Source organism: Hypanus sabinus, chromosome 6 (assembly GCF_030144855.1).
Source record: "Hypanus sabinus isolate sHypSab1 chromosome 6, sHypSab1.hap1, whole genome shotgun sequence".
In the NCBI taxonomy this organism is placed as follows: domain Eukaryota; kingdom Metazoa; phylum Chordata; class Chondrichthyes; order Myliobatiformes; family Dasyatidae; genus Hypanus; species Hypanus sabinus.
Genome location: NC_082711.1, coordinates 38,384,600 through 38,409,967, shown reverse-complemented (window position 1 = coordinate 38,409,967; position 25,368 = coordinate 38,384,600). Strand labels below are relative to the sequence as shown.

General features: G+C 39.6%; 1 protein-coding gene across 4 annotated transcripts in view; it reads right to left on the bottom strand.

Annotated features, from left to right (window-relative positions):
- The window catches only part of pard3aa (par-3 family cell polarity regulator alpha, a), an 850,778-nt gene that overhangs the window by 686,297 nt on the left and 139,113 nt on the right, over positions 1–25,368 (bottom strand). For all 4 annotated transcript variants that reach the window (XM_059971936.1, XM_059971937.1, XM_059971939.1 and 1 more), the window contains exon 2: positions 8,631–8,732. In XM_059971936.1, coding sequence (XP_059827919.1) covers positions 8,631–8,732 — 102 coding nt within the window. The remainder of the gene's footprint in view (positions 1–8,630; positions 8,733–25,368) is intronic.

Sequence of the window (25,368 nt, the reverse complement as noted above, 5' to 3'; positions counted from 1 at the left end):
GGTTGAACGGTACCAAGTCACGACAGGTAATTTAATATCAAGACCACATCAAACACGTGCAAGTCCAAACCACAAAACCAATGAGTGCACGTCACCTACCTGTATAGTTATAATTATTTTGTTTGACCATGCAGAATAGCACACTAATTACCTATTTATACATGTGGCAATTACATTGACATGACTTGACAAAGCTCCTCCAAAAGCTGTGTGCTCAAGATGAGCTTCTCAAAGATAAATGCCAATAACACAACGGCTTAACATTCATTCTCCTGCTGTCAGGATCAGGTTTATTGTTACTATCTTATATGATGTGAAACCTGTAGCAGTCCAAAGCCACAGAGTCACTACAAATTAAACAAACAGCATCAATAAAGAAATAATGAGATTGTGTGTTAAGTGAATAGATCACTGCTCCCAGATTGTTAGTATCCTACCTCGAAGCAGTCTTACACTAATCACAGGAGGCAAATCAATCGTCTGCTTATGACAATTCTATTGGACCCCAGTTCATCAGTGCAACAATTCCTTAAAAAGGACATTTCTTCTTGTAACTTTTCACAACCCTATCTTTCCACCATCTCTAATTTCACCAAAGCAGCAACTTTGTCATTCTGACAAAACCCTGGTAACGCCTCACCAAGATGGGAGTAACTTCAACAAAGAAATGCAGCGCTCCAAGACCACCATCTGCAAGTGCAACTAGGAATAAGCAATCAGGAATGAGCAATCAGATTCAAGATTAAACGAATTAAAGAAACCCAAATCCTAAGTAACACTAAACAGATGTGTAACAACAAGTCACTCTTTCAAAGAACAAGAGTCTCAGAATTCAGTCTCCAAAGAACCCATAAAAACAGTTAAATTTGGCTTATCTAATAAATGTAAATCTGCTGTTCTGATATAACAGCCAATTAGTATAAACACTGGCCACATATTTCACGTCTCCCAGCCCAAGTCTTGGTAAACAACTCAGCAATTTACTGCCTCACATTCCAACACTGCTGCAGCAAGATTCCAGTCACTGAGTGCTGTAATGGCAAAACAAGCCTCTCCTCTGATACAAAAGGTGAACAAATCAATACTTCAGCCAAATGAATCTGTCAATCTCATTTATTTTACCATCAATAAATGAACACAAGATAGTAAATCTCAAACTTGTAATGAGATTCACAACAAAGGAAATAATCTGATCAATAGATTATACTGCATTCCTTTTAACCATATTTAAAAGGAAAACTGCCTCAATTTTAAGCAAACTTTGCATCTCCCCCTCCCATCCCCACCATTGGCATCAGGGGTCATCACAGACCTGACTGCCAAGCTTTGTCTTTCATTTCCAGTTGGTGTGCCGATTAAGCTCTCACCCTTTCCCAGCTCTAAATTGGGGCCTGGGCTGAAGAGATGCCAATCAAATCCGCTGCTTCTCCCAGTCCCATCAAGTTGCAAAACACAATGGAATCTAAAATTCATTTTGCTGGAATTGATTAGATCATCCAACAGTAACACAAGTTAAGCATGATTGGAACACTTGTATGCCTTTGAAGCAACCCTACAAGGTGTCTTTCTGAATTCTAATCCATAGCTTCCTGTATCACTGCACTGTAAAACTCACCCTTTATTTGTTAAAGCTTTGAATTTATGTTCCATGGGAGCCTCCACTAATTATTCTCCATCTAGCCCAGGGGTGGGCAAACTTTTTGACTTGAGGGCCACAAAGGGTTCTAAAATTTGACAGGGGGGCCGGACCAGGAGCAGATGGAGGGAGTGTTTTGGTAATACACCTCATAAGAGAAAATAAAATATCATGGGATATATAGAAAACATGTGCTTTAATTTCAATTGAAAAAGAACAAATGCATTACAACAAATTATCTGTCTTTGAAGTCCCATGGTATTTAGCTATTTATTGAAATGACTTTTAAAACACTGAAAATTAAATGAATAAAATACAGCTTTTTTAAATAGTAACAGTTATTATTTTAAAGCACTGAAAATTCTGTTATCCTTCAAGATATTATCATCATCACTCTCCTCCTGACTGTCTTTATTTCAAAAACGGTAGGAGATGCAGGTCTACTTGTCCTGCTCCTTCTTATTCAATTGTCCCCTGTGCCAAAACTCAACAACGACCAGCCAGTATGCGGAGCGCGTTATTTGATCTGGAGCGCATTTTTTATTTTGAGAACGTACGTGCACCTGCGCACTACTCATGTCTATCACTTAACAGAAATGACATGTAAGGCTTATTGAAAAAAATATTTTCAAATGCATTTTTTACATAACACAACGAAGAAACTTATTTTTAATTTCAGTGGGAACAGTGTTGTTGGTCTCCCTTTTTAGCCAGCGTATCAAAGTCTGGATTTAATTTTGTTGTGGCGATTCTCAGGATGGAGCTGAGGTGTTGGTCAGTTAACTTGGATCTGTGGCTGGCTTTGTTGATGTTCATGATGCTGAACGCCTGTTCACACAAATAGGTCGAGCCAACCAAAGAGTAAAGCGCAAATGTAGAGTAATACGCTGCACCTCAACAAAGGTCAATGTGTAGCGGTGTGCTACATGCAGCGCTAAAATTATGACACGGAGTCGGTAACTGCAGTCGAAGAAAAAAAACTTTATTCGAAATCCCCAGCCTAACTTTTAAGCCTCCCTCAACCTGCCCCCCTGCGCAGAGGCTCCAAAGCTCTGTGCTCGCAAATCCCCGCAGGCTATCTCCCGTAGCCGGAACGCAGGCTAATTGTGAGCCGGTTCGGATGTGCCAGGAAATGGGTCGCCACAAATGTATATAGAGTGCGTCATCTATTGGGAAAACGCCAGAATTGCGGGGGAAAAACTTTAACAAAGTTTATCAATATAATTTCATCAAGTTCTGCGGGCCGGATTAAAAAGTTTAACGGGCCGCATATGGCCCACGGGCCGTAGTTTGCCCATGCCTGGTCTAGCCCAATCAATGTTTCGTTTCTTCACAACTCACACAGTTCCTTTTAATCACAATCTTTAAATACAAAATTAAATACAAATCTATTCCTTCTAAACATAAATTACATGTGTTAATTTAAACTCAAACCAAAATTTCTCCATGCAAAATCAAAGCTCCAAACTGCTGCTCCAGGTCACGTGATGAGTAACAAGAGAGGGAATCTCTTGATGTTTTACAACTTTATTAATAGAATATCATAACTTAGTGGAAACCAAAATCAGTCATGGAAACCCCTTTAAAATGAACAAACTACCAGATAATTACAACAGTAATTGTACAAGTGAAAACTGGACCAAATGAGATGCAAGAGCATCTTTTCAGACAAGCACAGATTTTAATTTTCACACTCAAACGAGAAGGCTTTAACATGTCAGCATAATGTCGGGGTTAAAGAGGTACACTTAATCCATGTTTAAGGCTGATCACAATTTTTAGAAAGGATCAGATAATGATCCTTACCCCAACTAAATCATCTTACCCCAAGATCTGGAGTCTATCTGCCTGCATGCCATCCTTTGATTGGAAAGCCTTCATTCTTGTAAACCTTTGCTGTTGCCCCTCTGAAACTTTCTCTTTCATTTTGAAGTGATGTGGCCAGAATTGGACATAGCATGCCAGCTGTGGACTGACTTTCATTTCTGAGAAGTTTGAAAAGAAACCCCCTTGCCCTTGACCTCTTTGACCCTACTTATGAATCCCAAAATCCCTTATGTTTTGCGAACCATTCTCAACAATTGATCCAGACAACAGGAAAACCTGAAGAGCATTCCTGTGTAGCAGAACCCTTCAAATTACCTAGGCGTACAGTAAAAATGAAATCCAAAATCCAGAAACATGCAAGGCAATTAAACATTTTTTCTGCCAGAGATTCTGTCTTAAAATCGGTAAAACAAGTTGGAATGTAACTTAGGAAATATTTCGAGTTGCACAAATTATTTAGCAAAACACTTGGTTAAAGCAACTTGGCACTGAAATATCTCATTCATAGAATATCTGCTTGCATCACCAGAATCAGGAACGGTCAGCATAAGTTTGCCGACTTCTATCAATCCCGAGCCATTTCAGGCCCAAAATCTTACTCCTCTGCTCTTCAAGTGCAAGTGAACGTCCCTGGAAATTGTTGAACACATCTTCTGCTGCTCACCAGTCAGGTTGCTTATCTGCTGAGTACCAGGCTGAGGACCTTTATTTATTTAAATATTTAAAAAATAAGCTTGCCATCCATGATTATCAGCTTTATTGGACTCTTTGGTCTTCTAACTCAGGTTTCCTGAGGCCTCCCAGTTAACCTCCAAATCTTGATATGAATATTGCATGCAGTGAATCTGTGACCCCTGATAGATGTCAAAATTTCACTTTCCAGCTATTTTTAATAACTGCTCATACTTCGTGCCTTTCATTAGCAACTTTCTTCTGTATTTCAACATATCAAATGGTAATTGTAATAATTTTCAAGGGTCCTGGGAGTAGTACATGCACTGAATTTTACTAATTACCATTACATCCAAACAAATGCATCATGAAAATCATGATTAAATTGGTGAGAAATTACTCAGAAACATCCCAATGAAAGTTATAAACAAATTACTCCAACATTTTCTTTGAATTTATGACTAAGAATAAAATTGGACTGGAACTGGGTGGGGTTGGAATCTTACTTCAAAACTTAACAACCAATTGAAGGAAGCAGCTTTCTTGTGCTGGCCTGTTTGACAAACTCTCCTTTAAAACTAATATTCATCCTATTCATACACAAGTTCTTTGCTATCAACCAAGAATCTTCCTCTACTGGGGATGATGAGTCTGACGATTCTCTATCCTGCTGTTATAAAACTATTGAATGCTTCCTGATTACAACAAAATGGACACTTGGTATCACAACCTACCTCTTTGTGACTTGACACTTAGATGTTGACCTGCACTTTCACTGTAACTATAACACTTCATTCTACATTATATCATTCATTCATCCTGGACTTCCTCAATGCACAGTTGTTATTAACTGAGCTGTACAAATGATGTGGAAGAGAGGTGTTTCACTGTTCCTAAGCGTCTGTGACAATAATAAACTAATTTACCAATTTTTCTTCAATACAGTGGTTTCCAATTAATTGGGACACATCAGGACTGGTACATTTTGGCCCAGTTAGGCAGTTGCCCCAATTAGTGAAGGTTTCATGGAAATAGTTTAAAAAGTATTAAAAAAAAGACAACCTACTGTTTTACTGAGCAATAGGGCTATATACTTAAATTAAACACATAACCAAATAGAACACTGCCGATACTACCACAATACTTTCAAACTGTATTAATTCCGAATAGTTATTGACTGAGGAAGTCATCCAGTATACACAGTGTTCCTTTGATTGCCGATAAATGAACGAAGTCTGTGCAGGCACCCAATCTGCCTTCATACAATGCTTTTGATGATTCCAAATCTTCACTTTCATTGTAGCATTCCAGATGATTGTTTATACCTTCAAATTCTTCATATTTCCTAACTTGAAGTAGTGAAATAATTTCATTTTCACTCCCAGCCATTTCTGGCACCTCCAAGCCTGAATTGTTTGACTGCAGTGAGCTAAACTGTTCCAAGTTGTCTTACTGCTTATTTCTTGACAACTATCAGTGACAAAAATCACTGTTTTTGAAGACAAACACATGCAACTGGCATTATTATTTAAATTTAAAAACTGCTCTTTCAAAACACAGTGCAGTGTCTCATGGCCACACAATTGATGTTAGTTTGGAACTGTTTGGCCACAGTCTCCTGTCTCAATTAAGCGGTATAGTGCTCCATATAAATTAAGGGAATTCTGGTTATTTCCTCAATTAGTTTTGTTCTTTCAAAGTTTTCCCCAAAAAAAGCTGCCCTGATTAACTGTTGGCCCAATTATCCAGATTTATACTTCATCGATATTGTCATTTAAGGCCCTGACAATACTTGCAAAGAGCAATAAAAACTGCTTTATTTCAGAGCATCTATAAACAGACGTTTCAAGGGAACATAACTCATATCCTGATATCATCCTTATAAGCACATCACATCTTGTGCATTTCCTCTAAAATAAATCCTATATATAGTACGGTGATCAGAACTGTACGCATAATACTACAATTACAGTCCAGCGAAGGTCTAGAAAGATTTGAGATGAACTGTCTCTGATTATGTTCATTTACTGCTTGGCCTTATCCACTTCTTTGGGATGACTGTGCCCAAATCTTTATGCAAAATGTGAGTACAAGAGCAGGATGTCATGTTGCAACTGGATGTTATGAAGGCATTTGAAACTACACTTAGAGTACTGCATGCGGCTCTAGATGAAGGATGGAAAGGGAGCAGAAAAGATTCACATGGACATTACTGAGACTGCAGAGTTACAGGGAAAGAATCGATTGACTGACTGAGGCTTTTTGGACCTTGCCTGAGGGGTGATCTCACAGAAATGTATAAAATCAGGAAAAGGTCATTTCCCTGGAGCAAGGGAGCCAAAGGGGATCTGAGAAGCAACATTTTTCATACAAGAGGGGCGGTGGCTATATGGAATGAGCTGCCTGAGGAAATGGTAGAGATGGGTTCAATTAGTATTTAGAAGACAGTTAGATACGCCAGCTGGATTTGGGGCAAACACAGATTCACTTAGATCAGCAATTTGGTCGGCATGAATGAGTCGACCTGAACAGCCTACTTCTAAAACTATATCATTCTATGGCACTCACTCTAAATCACTCTACATCTTGGTTCTTTTCCAAACACATTACCTCTTTAACTGCTCTATCAAAATCCAACAGCTCACACTTACCAATGTTCATCAAACTGTATAGCACAGAAATGGGCTCCTTCAGCCCACTTCATCCATGCTGACAATGATGCCTATCAATGCCAATCCCATTTGCCCACATTAGGTCCATATCCATCTAAGCCAGGGTTAACATAGGGGTCCATGCCATAAAAGAGGTTGGGAAACCCCTGCTCTAAGCCTTTCACATCCAGACACATGTCCAAATTCCTCTTGAGCACTGTAATCGTATATACCTCAGCTGGTTCCAGACATCCACCACCTGCTGTATGAAAAACTTAACTCTCAGATCTTCAAAACCTTTCAATCATACTGTCAACATTCTCATCCAAGTCATTTATACATGTATAATCAACCAAGGTCTCAAAAACCCAACCTTTTCCTTATCCTGTCAGCATGTCTTGGTGTCAAGAAGCATTGTGCCTTGTAGTTGAGCAAACTACTCTCTACCTCCTTGGCTTTGTGTAGTGAGACTCATTCGTCTACAGAGTGGCACTTGACCACATACTGGGGAACTAGGGGAGAGAGCATGGGATTTGGGAAGCAATGACTTATTGAGCTAATGTTAGAACTGAAATCACCATTGATAATGTATCATAGTGCACTGGGAAACAAAGGAATTAAAAGATCCTTGAGGGACAGCATAAGCAAGCAATTATTGAAGTTTGTTTTTTCTCAAATGATATCAACTGCAAACAGTCTGAGGCTCAATTTTCACCATAAGCCCAAAATACTACTCAAAATCCACTCCTCTGAAAAGTTCCAAGCCCTAACTAGGTGGAATTGATGCTTCAGATAAAATATGGTATGAATCCATCACATATCCTGACATTTAAAATAAATCCAGGATAGAAATAAATTAATAGAGCAGTTGACAGTTTGAAAATTCTCAAGCAAATATACTTCACAGGCAAAACAATAGTAACAGCTATGAGTATGATGGACAAATTTGGTTTTTTGATACCTCATTCCAGAAAGAGAAAAAAAATTATTAAAGCATCTCCAAGTAACAATCAAGCTTGAGTCAAAAAATGTTATTATTCAGTTTCACCTGCCAACACTATTATGAGCAAGTTCAAAGATTTGAAAGCCCACATTCATACAATACTGTACATTACATGACACAATGCTCCTTCAACTACTTATAATGAGCATCCACAAATTAAATGAGAAGCTGAAAACAAAAAGTCTGCCTGGAAACAAACCTCTGGGAAAGGCTTCAAATGTTGTTTCTTACCACAAGGTGTCTCGATTCTATTGACACTGTTCGGCTTTGTTAAGAGAGAGTCAAACTGAAATTTTAACCCAGCCTGCTTCACTCCATAGATGCTGCCACTGATATGGAGAGCTCCATCCTAAACGTGTTTCTGTTTTGACTCACACTTAAGTGTTCTATCCTCATTTTCTCAATCTTCCCAAATTATAAAGGCCACTGACAGCAGAATTCCCCTTCACAGGCAAGATGCAGAATAGAGAGCATCACAGGAATTGAAAGACAATCACATTAATATATTTTCAATTCACTCAGTGTACTTCAAATAAACACCAACAGATTAAACACCTCACTGCAGACAAAACCAAGTGAACTGCACTTCAGGATGAATCTGACCACTGAGCATAACCCCAGGTTCCTGGACACATCTCCCAAGTCTGGCAAGCCAACTTGAAAAAATGAGCTTCAGTTGTCAGACTGATTTGCAACGAACCGGTTGTTTTTTTTTGAAAAGAAAAAAAAATTCTTCAAAGTAATCACATACTTCTGGAATTTTCCACATAATGCTGCCTAAAGCTTTTAACATGCACCACAGTGGCAAACTATGAATGCAAAGCGTTGGTTTGTTACTCACTCGGTCCTTATCATCAGCAACGTCAGAGAGGATGTCATCAAGATCCAAAATGCCACCATCACTGTGCTCCAGGCGATGTACTTGTACCCAGTAACCTGGATCCTGAAAGAGATGGGAAGAAAAATATCAGTGGCAGCAGTTGCAGCTCCAATAGCTTATCAGTGCACTGAAATTCTTTTGCCCCAAAAAAGATCAGATTAAAATAACAGGAGGCTCTCTATTTCAGAGGGAAATCTTATCAGAAATCTACTTGCTGCGAGCTGCCCTAACACAACTTTACTATGTCTTGGTTATCATTGGGGAGAGATCAACCGCATTTCTGAAAGATCAAGGGTAAGCTGACTTCTTCAAGGTATGCATCAGACAAATAAAAGCAAACATCACTGCCCTATATAAAGCTACCAGTGCTGAAACATCAAATAGAGTGGAAAGAGGCTAAAATTAACAAGTACTTGGCATCAGTAAATAAAATGCCACCGACATAAACTGAAAGGATTCAAAGATAATAAAATAAAATCACTCTGAAATATATTCATGTTGTGTATGACCATACAATATGCATATTTCATGTGCATCATTAATTTCAATTGTCCCTGTGGAAATAAATTCATTTATTTACAAGTGTTCATGTCAATTTTGTTTCTGATGCTGGAATCAATTTAACACAAGATTGTAAGACCAAATTGTTCCACCATGAATTAAGGTCTAAATTGACTCATACTTTGGCTTGAAGTAAATATTAAATATTGGTGATTCTATTCAGCAGCATAAGTGAGATTGATTTATCAGGGAAGTTCGTTTTATTTGTTTGCCAGTCAATAGAATACTCAACAATAAAGCCACTGTGTCCAAGGAGGAAATTTCAAACACAGCAAACACAAATTAACCCTGACACCAGTTGTGGGAAGTGAAGCTTTAAACCAAAATCATAATGGAGGGCAATGACACACAGTTTATGTACTCAAGCCATTGACGTCTGTTCTCCAACCCTGGGTTCCATGACCCTACTGGGCAGGGACATAAAAAAGGAATAAAATAGCCAGAGGTTTGCATTTTGAATCACAAGTGCACTAACAGGTTTTCACAATCAATTTCCCACCACCTTGCCTGGGTTAATGGTGGGCACACAGACGGGGGTAGTTGCAATACTTCAGTTTGACTATTCAGGCAAACAGCAGTTCTTGAGAATAGGGGTTCCCAATCCATTTTATGCTATGGAGCCTTTCACAGAGAGGTCAATGGCCTCCAGGTTGGGAACCCCTGCTCCAGACCCTGGCGCCCTTAAATTTATCTGCAAGAAAAACATTTGATGTTTTTATACACTACAACTATTTTATTTTCTCACCACCCCCAAAATTTACTGTGAGTGCTGAGATCATTTCCATTTTTCACCTGGCAGCAGAATAACCGATTAAAAAACAGAAACCACCACTTAAATATCAACTATACTTGTGTACTCAGAGAATAGGAAAGCTAATGAGGTCATAATGTTGTTTGAATCACTGTACAGAGCTCTTATCTTATTTTTCAATCTAAATATTTTCCTTATTTCCAGAAAACCGGATTTGATCAGGGACCTCAAGGTAAAGGAACCATTAGGAGGTAGTGACCATAATATGATATGTTTTAACCTACAATTTGAGAAGGACAAGGGAAAATCAACTGTGTCAGTAATACAGTTGAACAAAGGGAACTATGGAACTGGCCAAAGTTCAATGGAACAATACCCTAGCAGGGAAGACAGTGGATCAACAATGGCAGGTATTTCTGGGAATAATGCAGAAGGTGCAGGATCAGTTCATTCCAAAAAGGAAGAAAGATCCTAAGGAGAGTAAGGGGCAGCCATGGCTGACGAGGGAAGTAAAAGGCAGTATAAAAATAAAAGAGAAGAAGTATAACATAGCAAAGATGAGCGGGAAACCGGAGGACTGGGAAGCTTTTAAAGAGCAACAGACGGTAACAAAAAAGGCAAGGATGAACTGAAGGAAATTTATATTAGGTAAGAAACAGTGTTGGATAGACTGTTGAGTCTGAAGGCTGATAAGTCCCCGGGACCTGATGGTCTGCATCCCAGGGTACTTAAAGAGGTGGCTCTAGAAATCGTGGATGCATTGGTAATCATTTTCCAATGTTCTACAGATTCAGGAATAGTTCCTGCTGATTGGAGGGTGGCTAATGTTGTCCCACTTTTCAAGAAAGGAGAGAGAAAACAGGGAATTATAGACCGGTTAGCCTGACGTCAGTGGTGGTAAAGATGCTGGAATCAATTATAAAAGAGAAAATTACGACACATTTGGATAGCAGTAGAAGGTTCAGTCCGAGTCAGCATGGATTTATGAAGGGAAAATCATGCTTGACTAATCTTCTGGAGTTTTTTGATGATGTAACTATGAAAATGGACAAGGGAGAGCCAGTGGATGTAGTGTACCTGAACTTCCAGAAAGCTTTTGATAAAGTCCCACATAGGAAATAAGTGGGCAAAATTAGGGCTCATGGTATTGGGGGCACAGTACTGACATAGATTGAAAACTGGCTGGCTGATAGGAAACAAAGAGTAGTGATTAACGGGTCCCTTTCGGAATGGCAGGCTGTGACCAGTTGGGTACCGCAAGGTTCGGTGCTGGGACCGCAGCTGTTTACAATTTACATTAATGATTTAGATGAAGGGATTAAAAGTAACATTAGCAAATTTGCTGATTGACACAAAGCTGGGTGGCAGTGTGAAATGTCAGGAGGATGTTATGAGAATGCAGGGTGACTTGGACAGGTTGGGTGAGTGGGCAAATGTATGGCAGATGCAGTTTAATGTGGATAAATGTGAGGTTATCCACTTTGGTGGCAAGAACAGGAAGGCAGATTACTACCTAAATGGAGTCAAGTTAGGACAAGGGGAAGTACAAAGAGATCTACGTGCTCTTGTACATCAGTCAATGAAAGCAAGCATCCAGGTACAGCAGGCACTGAAGAAAGCTAATGGCATGCTGGCTTTTATAACAACAGGAATTGAGTATAGGAGTAAAGAGGTCCTTCTGCAGCTGTACAGGGCCCTGGTGAGACCACACCTGGAGTACTGTATGCAGTTTTGGTCTCCAAATTTGAAGGAGGACATTCTTGCTATTGAGGGAGTGCAGCGTAGGTTCACAAGGTTAATTCCCGGAATGGCGGGACTGTCATATGTTGAAAGATTGGAGCGACTGGGTTTGTATACACTGGAATTTAGAAGGATGAGAGGGGATCTGATTGAAACATATAATATTATTAAGGGATTGGACACGCTGGAGGCAGGAAGCATGTTCCTGCTGATGGGTGAGTCCAGAACTAGAGGCCACAGTTTAAGAATAAGGGGTAGGCCATTTAGAACAGAGATGCGGAAAAACTTTTTCACCCAGAGAGTGGTGGATATGTGGAATGCTCTGCCCCAGAAGGCAGTGGAGGCCAAGTCTCTGGATGCATTCAAGAGAGAGTTAGATAGAGCTCTTATAGATAGCGGGGTTGAGGGATATGGAGAGAGGGCAGGAATGGGGTACTGATTGTGTATGATCAGCCATGATCACAGTGAATGGCGGTGCTGGCTAGAAGGGCCAAATGGCCTACTCCTGCACCTATTGTCTATTGTCTAAAACACCAGTTTCAAATGAAAGCTGTACTCAGGATACCATAACACAGATACCACTTTAAAATGCACCACATGTAGAATGACATTTAACCTAATTATACCATACCCGACCCGTTCTATTGGCCTTGCTCAAATAAACAGTCGCCCGGATTAACCAATAGTCCAGCAAATGGAATCCAGTTTTTCTGTACACATTCAATAATGCAGTACAAGTTTTCAAACCAAAGTATAAGAATATTGACAAGAACACTAAATCTAAACATAACTCCAGCAATTGAAAAGATACAAGAATCTCACCATCACAACCATTTTGTGATGATATTTTCCCTCAACAAAATATATTTGCAGCACCGTAAATAAACAGAGTTGTCTATCAATAAAATCGGTCATGAATTGCCATTAAAAACATGAAATTTTAGTACAGCTGTTCTTGTTGTCATGAGGAACAACAAAAACTGTTTGAGTCAGCAACTGCAGGCTTGCTAAAGCTATTCAATTCTGTAGGAATGAATGTCAGACAAATATCAGTGTACTTCAGTAAGCAACCAAATCTGAGGATTTTAGGCATTTACATGTCTGCTTTACTTTTATCTCCATCTTTCCAATACAAATCATATGGAAACAACATAAAAATACCAGTCACTTCCTTTTCATGATTTGTCCTTATCAAATTTGTTTTTTGTAAAGAAAATTCATGTTGAGTTTACAAAGGATTCTTCATTATACCACCATGAAATAGATCTCAAATATGGACTCTTGACCTCACACCCTACCTTGTGATGTTGCACCTTATTGTTCACCTGCACTGCACTTTCACTGTAGCTGTTACACTCTATTCTGTATTGATATTGTTCTTCCTTGTTCTATCTGAATGCATTGTGCTATGGTCTGAATTACATGAACAGTATGAAACACAAGCTTATCACGGTTCAACAAATCAATTACCACTGTTAAAGAAAAAACTTACCCTACATAGCCCCTATAAACTTACCCCCTCGCACCTTAAATTGAAGTCTTCTTCTCACATTTCTACTCTGGGAAAAAGATACTGACTGTGTACCCAAGATATGCCTCTCATAAATACATCAGCTTCTTTCAGATCCCCTCTCAGCCTCTGACTCTCCAGAGGAAATAAATCATTTCTTTAACCTCAGTTCATGGCTCATACATTCTAGTTTATTTATTTATTGAGATACAGTGTGGAAAAAGCTCTTGGGGGCCCTTCGAGCTGCAATGCCCAGCAACACCTGATTTAATCCTAGCCTCATCACGGGACAATTTACAATGACCAATTAACCTATGAACTGGTACATCATTGGATTGTGGGAGGAAGTTACACCACCTGGAAGACACATAAGCGGTCATGGGGAGAATGTACAAACTCTTTAAAAACTAATCCAAGCATCATCCTGCTAAATCTGTCTTGCACCCAAAGCCTCCACTTCCCTTCTTGTAATGGGGCAATCAGAATTATACATAATACTCCAAGTACAGCCTAACCAAACCAACGCAGGGCTGATGGATCATGGGGAAATAGTAGAATCTCTTTTCCTGAAGTGTATCAATGAACCAGTCACTTTTTTTTTTAAATGTCAACAATGCAAACCTCAATACATATTTATTACCTTTGCTGCAAGCTTACCTGTTGCCAGATTTACTGAAAGACACATTTAAACACAGACTCTGGGTTAAATCCTTAGCACACTGTTACTACACTCAGTTCCATAAAACACGGGAACAGAAATAGAACTTTTGGCCCATCCAGTCTGCTCCATCATTCCATCATGGCTGATTTATTATCTCTTCAACCCCATTCTCCTGTCTTCTCCCTGTAATCATTGACTCCTTACTAATCAAGAACCTATCAATCTCTGTCTTAAATACACCCAATGCCTTAGCCCCACAGCTATCTGTGGCAATGAATTCCACAGATTCACCACCCTCTGGCTAAAGAAATTCCTCCTCATATCTGTTCTAAAGAGACATTTTTGTATTCTGAAGCTGTGGGATCTGTCTGAGACTTCTCTCACTCCTTCTCCACATTCACTCTATCTGGGGCTTTCAAGATTCGATAGTTCAATAAGATCTACCCCACACCCCCTCCCCCCATTCTCCTAAACTCCAGCAAGTTCAGGCCCAGAGACAAATCTGAAAATGGTTTTACATAAGTAGGAAGCTTAAGCTGAATAAATTCAACCAAAATCAACTGAGTCCAGTCTCAAAGGTAAGCTCAAAATTTGCATAGAGAAAAAGGATGAAGATACAAATAAAATTATATGATATTCATGGAGATTCAGCTTAATACAGTAAAAAATCATTACTTATCACGCCTTCAATTCTAGCTTCTAACACAAACTGAATCCAATTTCTCCACCTCTGATGCCCATGTTGCCCAAGACTGAGGCCCAAATCTCTGGAATTGTTGGCTTGGAACCCTCAACCACACCTTTTTCTTCTTTAAAGTCTGCTTAAAGCTTATGTTTTTTTTAACCACACAGTTTTGGCCAACTGGCCTCTGGTCACATGGTTATAGTTACTTTGTGCTCGTTTTCTTTTGTTTGATATTCTGCAAATCATCTTCTGACATTTGTGCTAACTTAACATATGTCAGAATAGATTTTCCTTTGGAGTGATTGCAATGCTTGAAACATGGAGGAATGTAGACTGATGCACATGTTTACAGTAGCACTTTGTTCCATGTGAATCCCACTCCTGCCCTTCTCCATTTCTGTTCAATATCATTTATTGCCCATGTTAGTCTTCTGTTTCAAATTCCAAATCAGCATCAGGATCAGAATCAGATTTATTGTCAATGACTTTAGTCTTGAAAATCATTGTTTTATGGTAGCAGTACAGTGCAGGCAAAACAAATTACTGTGAACAAAGAGAACACGAATAAATAGTTCAAAAGAGGAATGTAAAGTGGTGTTCACAGACCGTTCAGAAATCTGATGGCAGAAGGGAAGAAGCTATTCCTAAAATGCTGGGTGTGAGATCTCAGCCTTCTGTTCTTTCTCTTTGACAGTACTAATGTGAAGAGGGCATGACCTTTTTTGAGTCCCAAATGATGGATGCTGCCTTCTTGTGGGACTGCCTATTGAAGATGTCCTGGATTTGGGGGGGGGGGGGGGAAGAGAGAGGGGCTTAAGCCCTTGATGGAGCTGGCTGAGTCAGCAACCTTATGAACCCTCTTATGATCCTGTGCCCCACCAAGAGTTGATGCAACTAGTCCAGAATGCACCCTACAAGTTCATTGAGAGATACTTGGTGACATAACAAATCTCCTCAAAATCCGAATAGTCTTAACTGCTCCTATGTTGCATACTCTGCTTCAGCAGTGGTCTAAAATTTAAAAACCTGTTAATGTCACAGATCCAAGGTACTTCACTGAGAAATAAGAAAGACAAAAAGCCATTTGGTACAAATTACACAAAAAGAGCAATGGGTAGAACAAAGGTCACATCTTTACAAGGGTAAAAATACCTGATAACGATTACATGGACAATTAAACTCTGTTTGTATGAGTTGTTAATGGTATGAAATCTTGCTAATGCAAAAACTGGCCTACTGGGATGTGTTGAACAGGCCCAAATATATTTACAAAAGAAAAGAATAAACACAAGAGATTCTGCATATGGTGGAAATCTAGAGCAACACACAGAAAATAACACACACAACAAGGGGAGTTGAATATGAGAGCAAAGAGGTCCTTCTGCAGTTGTACAGGGCCCTGGTGAGACCACACCTGGAGTATTATTTTCAGTTCTGGTCTCCAAATTTGAGGAAGGACATTCTTGTTATTGAGGGAGTGCAATATAGGTTCACGAGGTTAATTCCCGGGATGGTGGGACTGTCACAGGTTGAAAGATTGGAGCGACTGGGCTTGTATACACTGGAATTAAGAAGGATGAGAAGGGATCTAATTGAAACATATAAGATTATTAAGGGATTGGACACACTTGAGGCAGGAAACATGTTCCCAATGTTGGCGGAGTCCAGAACCAGATAATGGGTAGGCCATTTAGCACGGAGTTGAGAGAAAAAAATTTTCATCCAGAGAGTTGTGGATCTGTGGAATGCTCTGCCTCAGAAGGCAGTGGAGGCCAATTCTCTGGATGCTTTCAAGAAAGAGTTAGATAGAGCTCTTAAAGATAGCGGAGTCAAGGAATATGGAGAGAAGGCAGGAACGGGATACTGATTGTGGATGATCAGCCATGATCACAGTGAATGGTGGTGCTGGCTCAAAGGGCTGAATGGCCTACTCCTGCACCTATTGTCTATACAATGCTGGAGAGACTCAGCCAGTCAGGCAGCATCTACAGAGAAGATGCAAGCACAAATGGCCAGTTCTGATACAAACACAAAGAGCAAATTACCTGAAAATGGAGAATTCTATGCTAAATCTTACTGATTGCAGTGTGTCCAGACCTAGCTTGCACTGGCCTTACTGTAACAGTCCAGAGATCTGCATACAGAAAGGGCAGAGTGACACTGGATTGGAAAATTAAAATGGCAGGCAAATAGAAGGACTGCCAAACGTCCCGAGGTGCTCTGTGAAGCAATCATCCAATGTAGAGGAGACAACATTGTGAACATCAAATACTGTACATTCAATTGGAAGAAGTGCAGGTCAGTCACTGCTTCACCTGGAATTATTATTTAGGTCCCCTGATAGTATGAAAGGAAGAGTTGAATAGATAGGTGCCATGGGACTGGGAAGGGTAGGTGGAGACTGAAGAGCACATCAGTAATTAAGTGAGTCATCCCACAGAAAAGCAGAAGGGAGAGGAGGGGGAAATGTGACTGGTGGTGGGATCTCTCCTCCTGACTCATTTTACTGTAAAATAAAAAATTAGTCTTTGCTATTTCCTTTGTTATAGTTCTTCAGCTTAATAAGTTGCCTGCAGGTACAAATTGATATTGACAAAGTTAAGTTAGTGCCTTTCAAGAGGATGGATCACATGAGTAACTCTATACACAATTGGTACCTGATCGCTATAACTCACTGACAGGTGCTTCGTAAAGCTGGCATTCACTTCATCTTGCGATCACAGTTTGTTCACAAGTCAGCTTTCCAAATTTCAAAGCTGTCACTGCGTTTGGCAAGAGATTCACATATTTTAAAATCTTATCACATCAAATTACTTTGCCTGCAAATGTGGAATACATCACTGAAAATCTTAACAGCTGGCATCTAACAAGTGCCAAGGAACTGCAGCTAAACCCAGGTACTCACGGGTGGTCTGATTAAACTTTCACAAGCTCCAGGCCAGATTCAAGGAAACATTTTAACAGTAGCAAAATTTTCTAGTCAGATTACCTAATCTAACAACAGTCCACATTCACCACATAAAACTATATTACCTTCACAGGTCAAGAAAATCTCATTAAACATTTTCAGCAGAATTGTTTACCATCTAGTAAACCTGAGTGGGGTTCCATTTAACTATTCTGCACTCAGGTGATCATCAATGTCTCCCCCCCCCCCCCCAGGATACTTACTTTGATCTCATTTATCAGCCGCAAATTATGGTGTTCTTTTCTCTTTCATCATCATCGCCACACGTGGTCAGTCAGACTTCACAACACACACACACACAAAATGGAATTTTCACTACTGAAGTGTACACAGACATTACCCAGAAGAGAGACTTCAGTGGGATTTAGAAGCAGATTTTTAAAAAATTTCAACTTGAATAAATTAAAGCAAGACAGGCGTCATCTTGCTTCAAAACCAAATTGCAAAGATAGCAGTGTGGCAATTAAGGACACCGCCTCGAAATTACATTCAAAACCACAGAAAATGCCGGAGATATGCAAGGTGTAGGGATAAGTCTTGATATGACCATAATTATTTCAACATTTACAACATCTGCAGACTTTTTTTGTTTTACATATAGTTTATTTGAGACATTAAAAATAACTAGCTGCGGGGACAGTATTAAAATAAGTTAATAAAATAACACTCATTTCAAGTTAATGGTCCATATTATAAACACGCACTCCACTACTGCAGCACTGGTCTCTCGCAGAAGCCCAGTTGGGCAGATACAAGTTTCTTTAATCGAAGAGAATCGAGGCCCTCTGTTAGTCGGGGTCGACCACAGATATTACATCCCAGCTGTGTGAGTGATACACAAGCCAGGTCAGTACCATATGGAGAGCAAGCTGTTGCCCATGCAACAGGCTCCCCCTCTCTACACAACTCATAAATCCAAAGGTATGGCAGAGACACTCTTCTCACTTCTACCATCAGGCAGGAGGCAACCGCCTAAGGTCTCATACCACCAGGCTCAGGAGCAGTTATTTGCCTACAATTATTAGACGCCTGAACCAATGTGGATAACTTAATTCACTATTGCTCTGAATTGACCCTAAGACCAACACACTCACTTTCAAGGACTCTTCACAACTCCTGCTCACAGCATTATTTTTATTTACACAGTTAACCTTCTTTTGCACATTGGTTGTTTATCAGTTTTTATGTATCTTCTTCCATAAAATGCTATGGTAATTTTTTCCCTGTAAATGTCTGCAACGAAATGAATCTCTTGGTGGTACCTGGCAACATATATGCACATCGATGATAAAATTTTCGGATATATGGGTGCCCATTACAGGAATACAAGAAATAGGATCTCAAGTAGGCCATGTGGCCCGTCAAGTCTGCTCCACCATTCACTAAGATTATGGCTGAATTGGCCATGGACTCAACTCCAGCTATCTGCATTTTTCCTATAACCCTAATTCTCCAGCTGTGCAAAAATTCAAATGTGTCTTAAAATTTCACAGATTCACTAATCTGGGAAAAGCAGTTTCTCCTCATCTCCATTCTAAATTTATTCCTCCAGATCTTGAAGTTATGCCCCCTTGTTCTAGTCTCACTTTCCTGCCTCTATCTTATCTATTGATTTGAGAAATTGTTATGTTTCAATAAGACCCCCTCCCTCATTCTCCTGAATTCCAGCAGGTAAAGTCCCAGCTGACTTAATCTCGCCTCACAGGTTGATAACTTTATCATTGGAATCAGCCTGGTGAACCACCTCTGCACTGCCTCCAAAGGTGTGACCTCACCAGTACCCTGTTCAGTTGCAGCATAGCCTCTCTGCTCTTAGGTTTAATTCCTCCAGCAAAGAAGGCCAACATTCTATTTGCCTTCTTGATGACCTGTTGAACCTGCAAACCAATCTTTTGCAACTCATTCAGAAGTAGTCCCAAGTCCCTCTGCACAACAGCATGCTGCAACCTTTCACCATTTAAATCATAATCTGACTAACTTCTCATTTCAAATGGATGGCCTTGCATTTACCATCTGCCAGACCACTGCCCATTCCTTTAACCTATCCATTTGTCTCAGCAGACTCTCCGCATTCTCTGCCTTCCCACTCAATTGAGTGTCATCAGCAGTTAGATATTGTACACTTGGTCCCCTCTTCCAAATCACAAATTTATATTGTGAACAGTTATAGGTCCAGTACCAAGCCCTGCCTTCATCTCCTCTACTACTGAGTGCCAAGCAGAAAACACCATTTTATCCCAACTCTCTGCCTTCTATTAATCAATCCCCTGTCAATGCAAACAGATTACCCCCAACTCCATGGAACCTTATATTATGGATAGGTCTTTTATGCAGCACCTTATCAAATGCCTTCTGGAAATCCAAGCATACAACATACATTTGTTCCCCTCTAAACACAGCACTCAATATTCCTCAAGGAACTCCAATAAATTTGTCAAACAGGATCAAGAATCTACACTGTCTTTCAAAAACACTTATACCTTAACTCATACCATAAGATCCTGTTCAAATGCCAGCATTGTGCACACTAATTTGCACTGGCTCATACTTATCCTGATGTACAATTTCAATATCATTTCTCAAACCTTGTAGGGTCAGCCCCCTGTATCAGCTGGCAGTAATGTTATCTCCAAACTGCATGTAAGCCATAGTTTATTATGTGACAACAAGAGAGGAGGTGGAAGAGAGGGGTGCTGGCAGGAACAAGGAGCTGTTGGTGAGGGAGAGGGAGTGGGCAGAGGGTTTTTGCCTGACCTGCTTGGGGAGCGGGTGCCCTAGAACACCAAATTACCTTGTATATACCTGCAAGTTGGGGGTAGGGTGCCAGGTGAATTGGTCTTTTTTGTGGGGATCTATAATGAAGGATGTATGGGGGGGGCGGTGTAAGTGAGTACAAAGAGAACATAACCCCCCCCCCCCCCGCCTTGTTTTCAGGCACATGACAACTTGTTGTAGCATCTTTATTAGATGATACACAGGCTGATTGCTTCATTGAAAAGTTTATTGACGATACTTGACAAATGGCAACTCAGTTTGACACCAAATTAGGCTAATTTCCAATTGCATCCGTCAAATTAGTAGAACAGGAAGAGGATTGAGGAAGTGACTGCAAAACCTAAGCTATACAAGTACTGCAGAATACTGCTATTATTTTGTACGACGACAAGTGTCACATTTCAAACAGTGGCTCTTAAGGCAAAAGCAGAATCACAAAATATCAGTGTCTAAATCTGTAAGCATAATTGCATTCACACCAGCTGAATTTTAAACAATGAAGGCTGAAAAGAAGTCATAAAAACATTTAAAGAAACAGATGATCAATCTAGCTGATTGAGATGTACTGCAATACAGAAGACTGGCTCGTTATTGTTAGCTGCTATGGAAATGGTCATCTTTGGATGGTTCTTCCTTGTCACAATTTACTGAAGTACACTGCACACACAGATTAGCATGCAAGTCTGACCAAACTGTGGAATGATGCACAAAGCTGAGGCAGTGTAGCATTCGAATTGTTCTTTTTTGTTTGTGTGCAGTTTGCATGGCATATTTCCAGTCAGCATACTAATGAACAGCATAGGAGGTAATTGCTAGCTTTAATTGTGTCTTTCCTCCCTAAAATCATGGCAGAATAGAAAGTCATTTTCTTCATTTCCACATACCACTGAATACTGATTACTTTATTCCTCGAAGCAGCTGGATATTTTGAATCAGTACCCATGGCCATCTGTGAGTGCTAAGGCAATAACACTTTAGATGGCATCATTCCCACAAATTATCTTTCTGTTTCCATAAGTATTCAAGTTTTTTTTACACACAACAGCACATCAAAGCAACTGGAGTCGTTCTGTAATCGACATATCAAAGACATCAACCTTTTGGCAAATTGGGTGTCCATAGTCTGAAGACAGTACCACAGAGCCAGGAAAGGTGCCAAGGTGCAAAACCAAAGTAAATCTGGAGTTAAATCAATCAACAGAGTAAATATTGAGTAGATAAGTTGTGTCACAGGGAAGATGATTATTTCCACAATAGCAAACAATAATGAGCCATTCTTCTGTATTGCAATACATCTCAGTTGTGATGGAGGAATTACAATGGCAGGATGACAAACAGAAATGTGATGAATACAGTGCTAACAAGCTAATTAATAAAACCAGTCAATAGCCACATTCTTTGTTCAACTGCTCAATGATGTGCAGATTTTCAAAACACTCCCTAGATCTGCAAATACTTTCATAAATCAGTTAACTGAGTAAATATTGAGAAAACCAATGTTTGTATTAAAATTGTTTAAGTCAAGTCAACAAATCACCTGATACCAAATTAAATCAGCAGCCCCTTACTCATTTACTTCTGAAAAGGTGCCCCATATTATATTTTAAATTTTACAAGGAATTATTGTGAAAAAGACGCAAAGGCAATGGAAGCAAGGAAAGGATGTGTATAGCACAGGAAGGGAATAACGGAAAAATGCTGAAGGATCACACATTATGAATATATAGAGAATTCTTGTTACTGAGTGAAATCAGCTATTGACTCAAACCCAGTGTTATGAATAATAAGGTATTTAAATAGCATTTGTTATCAACTACCATAAAGTATGCAGATTTGATAAAGAATTAAATATTAGCTAGTCTATTACTCAAGAAAGGAGCAAAGATCTAATACTCTGTGGGTACTTAATTAATAAAGCAGTGAATTATTCAAAAAAAAACTCCATTACTTTAGCTGAAACCAATCAGTTCTCATACTGCAAGACACGCCTTTCCATCAGATGAACAACAGTACTTCATTTCCAACCAGAACTCATGGCAGCGACTCAACACATTCAATTTCCGCATGGTACAGTGACAGATAGGGATGCAACACAGCAATATTCCACACATAATGAAAACCAAAATTGCGATAGGAATTTCCTCCAAAATGCTTGAACCTTACTGACATTGCCGTGAGCACCAGAGTGACGGGTGCAGTGGCTGAGAAAATTACTGGTATACTCAATGGTATACTTGAAAACCCAATTCGGATTACACAATACACTTTATTTGCCAAAAAACTTGGGATTTATTCAATAATAAATATTCTTCACTGTGACTAATGCCTTGCCACTGCTGTTGTGTTTCATTGTCAAACACAAAAGACATCAATGGTGCTGATGGTTGAGAGTTTCCGAAGTGTAAATATCACCAACAATTTGTCCTGGTGCAGACACATTAATGTCATGGTCAAGAAAGTACACTGATCCATCTGCTTCCTCAGTCAGCTAAGGAAATTCAGCATGTTCCTCATAACTCTCACCAAGTTATTAAATAATATTACACCACACAATATTTGGAATTATATTTTAGCATACAATGACAATTAGAGTAAGCAAAGTCATTGGAAGTAGGTCAATTTCAAGAGGAATATAATGCTGCAATCATCTGGGGACTTGCTATTCACAATCTAGATCAATCATCAAAACAATGGGTTGATGTGCAATACATCCAGCTTCTGCAGTAGTAGAAATTTAGGTGGTAAGCAGGTTGTGTAAAAGAGACTTCAAGAAAATAGATTGGTTTATTAAATGGGAATGAACACAGCAGACTGAATTTAAAGTGGAGAAAGTGAGATCATCCACCCTGAAAGCAAATAGAAAAACATGTTTCTTTTTAAAAAGGTGATGAATTTCTATAGTCAGTGTTTCAGTTTAAGTTAGCATAAAGGTACAGCAAGAAATACAGATGTCTTCTGTGTTAATGCACATTATTGCAAGCAGAGTATAAGTCTGAGGATTTAAGAATTGGGCACTGGTGAGTCTGCATTTGGGATACAGAATAGCAAATATGTATGCATAATGGAATTGTTATTTAAGGAGAGATTAAGCGAAGTGTGTCTCTGCTCGTGAGGTAAGAAAGTGACCTCATGAAAAATTACAAAATTCTTCTGTGATTTGACAATGTAAATGGATAGCTTCAAACCAGGGGTTGCTATCTGAAAACAAGCAGTCAGTCACTCGGAGAAAAGATACAAAGAAATTCTTTCAGTTAAAGAATTCACTGAAGAGGAGGTTTACCAGGATGCTACCTGGTTTAGGGAGTATGGATTATGATCAGAGATTAAGGGAGCTAGGGCTTTACTCTTTGGAGAGAAGGAGGATGAGAGGAGACATGATAGAGGTGTACAAGATATTAAGAGGAATAGACAGAGTGGGCAGCCAGCGCCTCTTCTCCAGGGCACCATTGCTTGGTACAAGAGTACATGGCTTTAAGTTAAGGGGAGGGAAGTTCAAGGGGGATATTAGAGGAAGGTTTTTCACTCAGAGAGTGGTTGGTGCGTGGAATGCAATGCCTGAGTCAGTGGTGGAGGCAGACACACCAAAGACTACTAGATAGGTGTATGGAGGAATTTAAGATGGGGGGTTATATGTGAGGCAGGGTTTGAGGGTCAGCACAACACTGTGGGCCAAAGGGCCTGTAATGTGCTGTACTATTCTACGTTCTATGAAAGAATAGAGAAGCTTGTTTCTGAAATCTTAGTTGCTGAGTTTATTCAGAACAGAATTCAATATATTTTTGAAGTGAATCAAAGAATATGGGGTTAGTGTAGACAGTGGCACAGGAGCTAATAGATCATTGCCAGAGAGATTCCAGGCGAGTTGCTGATAGCTTTTGTGAAGATGAGAAGCTGAATCAGTTAAGCAGAGATACCTGGGAGATGGGATTTGTTGTGACTTATTGAAAGTGAGCCACAAAGAAGCTGCTACTGGGAGTCTCCAATACACAGCAAACCTCCAGAAGAGAGAGTGTCAAAGTAAAATATATTATCAGAGTACATTCACGTCACCACATACAAAGCTGAGATTTTTTTTCCCTGCAGGCAGACTCAGCAAATCTATAGAATTGTAACTGTAAACAGTATCAATGAAAGAGCAAGAGCATAGAAAACAGCAAACTGTGAAAATGCAAATAAATACCAATAAAAAAACAAGAGCATGAAATAACATGATAGAGTCACTTAAGTGAGATCATAGGTTTTGGGAACATTTCAAAGGCTGGGTAAGTGGGTGCAGCTATCCTCCTTTGTTCAAAAGCCTGAAGGTTGAGGGGCAGTAACCATTCTTCAATCTGGTGGTGCACAGCCTGAGGCACTTGTACCTTCGAATTGACGGCAGCTGTGAGAAAAGAGCGTGGCCTGGGTGGTGAGAACCTTTGATGATGAATGCTGCTTTCCTACAGCAGCATTTCATGTAGATATGCTCAAAGGTTGGGAGGAGTTTACCAGTTAAGTACTGGACTGAATCTACTACCTTTTGGAGGATTTTCCTCTCAAAGGCATTTGTGTTCCCATACCAGACCATAACGCAGCCAGTCAACACACCTTGCACTAAACATCTATCTAAGTTTGTCAAGGTTTTTGATACCAAATCTGTGCAGACTTCTAAGGACATAGAGGCATTGTTGTGCTTTCTTTGTAATTAAACTTATATGATAAATTACATTTATATTCTCTGTCCAGGACAATCCAAGAGAATCTCACTCTCCTACCACATGTTTTATACTTCAATAAGAACATAGCAATGAACAACTAATTTCAGTTTCAATTGCTATAATCACCTACTTCAACATTTTAAATATGTAGTTAGCTAAATTTACAGAATTACACATTTACACTCAGAGCACATCCCAACTGCAGACATCCCAGCTCTCCCAGAAGTTTCGGGAGTCACCCACATATTGATAGTGGCTCCCTGATGCTGGAAAATTATATACAATATCCCGGAAATCAATTTTTTTGAGAGGAAGAGGAAGAGTGAAAGCAAGCATCCTGATTGGTCTCTTTGT